General features: G+C 76.5%; 1 protein-coding gene across 1 annotated transcript in view; it reads right to left on the reverse strand.

The window, feature by feature from the left end:
* Nucleotides 1-1,117: 1,117 nt before the first annotated feature.
* The window catches only part of AURANDRAFT_68196 (hypothetical protein), a gene marked incomplete at both ends in the record, with an annotated part of 1,375 nt that continues 629 nt past the window's right edge, over nt 1,118-1,863 (reverse strand). The window contains one exon of the mRNA XM_009043834.1: nt 1,118-1,834. Coding sequence (XP_009042082.1) covers nt 1,118-1,834 — 717 coding nt within the window. The remainder of the gene's footprint in view (nt 1,835-1,863) is intronic.

Raw genomic sequence — 1,863 nt, forward strand, 5'->3', positions numbered from 1 at the left:
CGGGCGTCTCGAGTCGCCGGGCGCCGCCGTCGCACCCGGCGGCGGCGGCCGCATCGCCGCCCTCCAGCGTGCGGTTCTCGACGACCTCGCGGAAAGCGAGGCCATCGGGGACCGCAACGCCGGGTACGCGGGCGATCGCGCGCGCGCGCGCTTTAGATAAGAGGCCGGGCGCGCCCGGGCCCGGCCTGCAAGCGGCCGCTCTGGCACTGCCTGAGCGCGCGGACGCCAGGGCCGTCGCCGACCCAGACGCAGTAGCAGAGCGCTTTCGAGGGCGAAAGACGTCCCGCAGCATGTCGAGGAAGCCGTGAGGCCGCTTCACAGCCGAGCCCGAGCCCTCGGCTGCGCCGGACGTCGCGGACTCATGATGGCCGGGGCAGGCTTTGGGCCGGCGCCCGCATCGCCTCCCGCACCGCACGATGGCATCCGCCGCCACAGCGGCGCACCAGCAGCGCCTCCTGCGGGCGCTGTCCTACCCCTTCGACTACGCGTCCGACGGCGACGCCGCGAGCCTCGCGACGCTCGTGACCTGGTGCGAGGACCGGAAGATCCGCGCGCTCGAGATCGACGACCGGGCGCCCCTGCGCGTCGCCGGCGAGCGCTGGGACGGCGCCTTTGCCGCCTACCTCGCCGAGCTCGACTGCCCCGGGTCCTGGCCGCGCGACCGCGACGCCTGCGTCTCCTGGCTGCTCTGGAAGGCCGTGGAGTGCGAGTACGACGACGACGCCGACGCGATCGACCGAGACGCCGCGGCGGCGCCGAGCGCGCGCGCGGGCGCCGGCGGCGACGGCATCGCCCGCGTCGCCGCCGCGCTCGGCGTCGCCGCGGACGGCGCCGACGGCGACGCGGCGCTGCTCGCGTGCGCCGCGCGCGTCGCGGCGGCGAACGACGCGCGCGACGGCGGGGAGCCGCCGTCGGCCGCGGCCGTGCCCCTGGGCTTCGCGACGGGCGACTCCACCGTCGACGAGGTCGCGCAGCGCATGCGCCTCTTCTACGTCGACGACCTGCGGGACGTGCAGGACGCCGTCACGGGCATCATCATCCGCGCGCAGAACTACGTCGCGAACCCCGTCACGAACTCGTCCCTCGGCAAGGTCGGGCGGTGATAAGCGCCTAGGAGTTAGGCCGTCCAGTAGATCTTGCGCGCGTCGAGGACCCAGGCGACCGCGGCCCAGAAGGCGGCGACGGCGACCGCGAAGAGCAGGTCCGCGCGCGCGTGGGGGTTCGACCGCGTGCCGCCGCCGGACACGTGGGCCCGGAAGAGGTCGTCCCGCGCGACGTCGACGACGTTGCGCCGCCTCCCGTCGCCCGAGGTCACGTAGACCGCGCCGAGGCACGTGTCCAAGACGCCCGACGCGCCGAGGACGAAGAGGAGGAGCGCGTTTCTTCCCGCGCGGCGGAGCGGCTCCGCGAGGGCCCGCGCCGCGCGGAACTTGGCGTCGTCGCCGCCGTCGGCGAGGTCGCCGAGGAGCGCGACGGCCGCGGTGAGCGCGAATCCGCAGAGCGCCGCCGTGGCGAGGCAGTAGGACGGCGTCCAGAGCTGCTTGTTCACGGGCGACCCCGCGGCGACGGCGACGAGCGCGGCCGCGGCGAGCGCGAGCGACGCGAGGGCCCAGTGGAGCATGAGCGCGCCGCGGCGGTCGCCGTCGCCGTCGACGAGGCGCGCGTAGCCGCCGCCGCGGTCGTCGCTGTCGCGGCCCGGCCGCGGCGCGCGGCACCGCTCGAGGCACCGCGCGAAGAGCGCGCCTATGACCGCCGTCGCGACGGCGAGGACGCCGCTCAGGAAGCCCTCGGGGTCCGCGACGCCCGGCGCCGCGCACCAGGCCGGCGCGGAGGCCTTCGGGCACTTCGCGGGCGCGCAGCTCG

Source organism: Aureococcus anophagefferens, assembly GCF_000186865.1.
Source record: "Aureococcus anophagefferens unplaced genomic scaffold AURANscaffold_72, whole genome shotgun sequence".
Classification (NCBI taxonomy): Eukaryota; class Pelagophyceae; order Pelagomonadales; family Pelagomonadaceae; genus Aureococcus; species Aureococcus anophagefferens.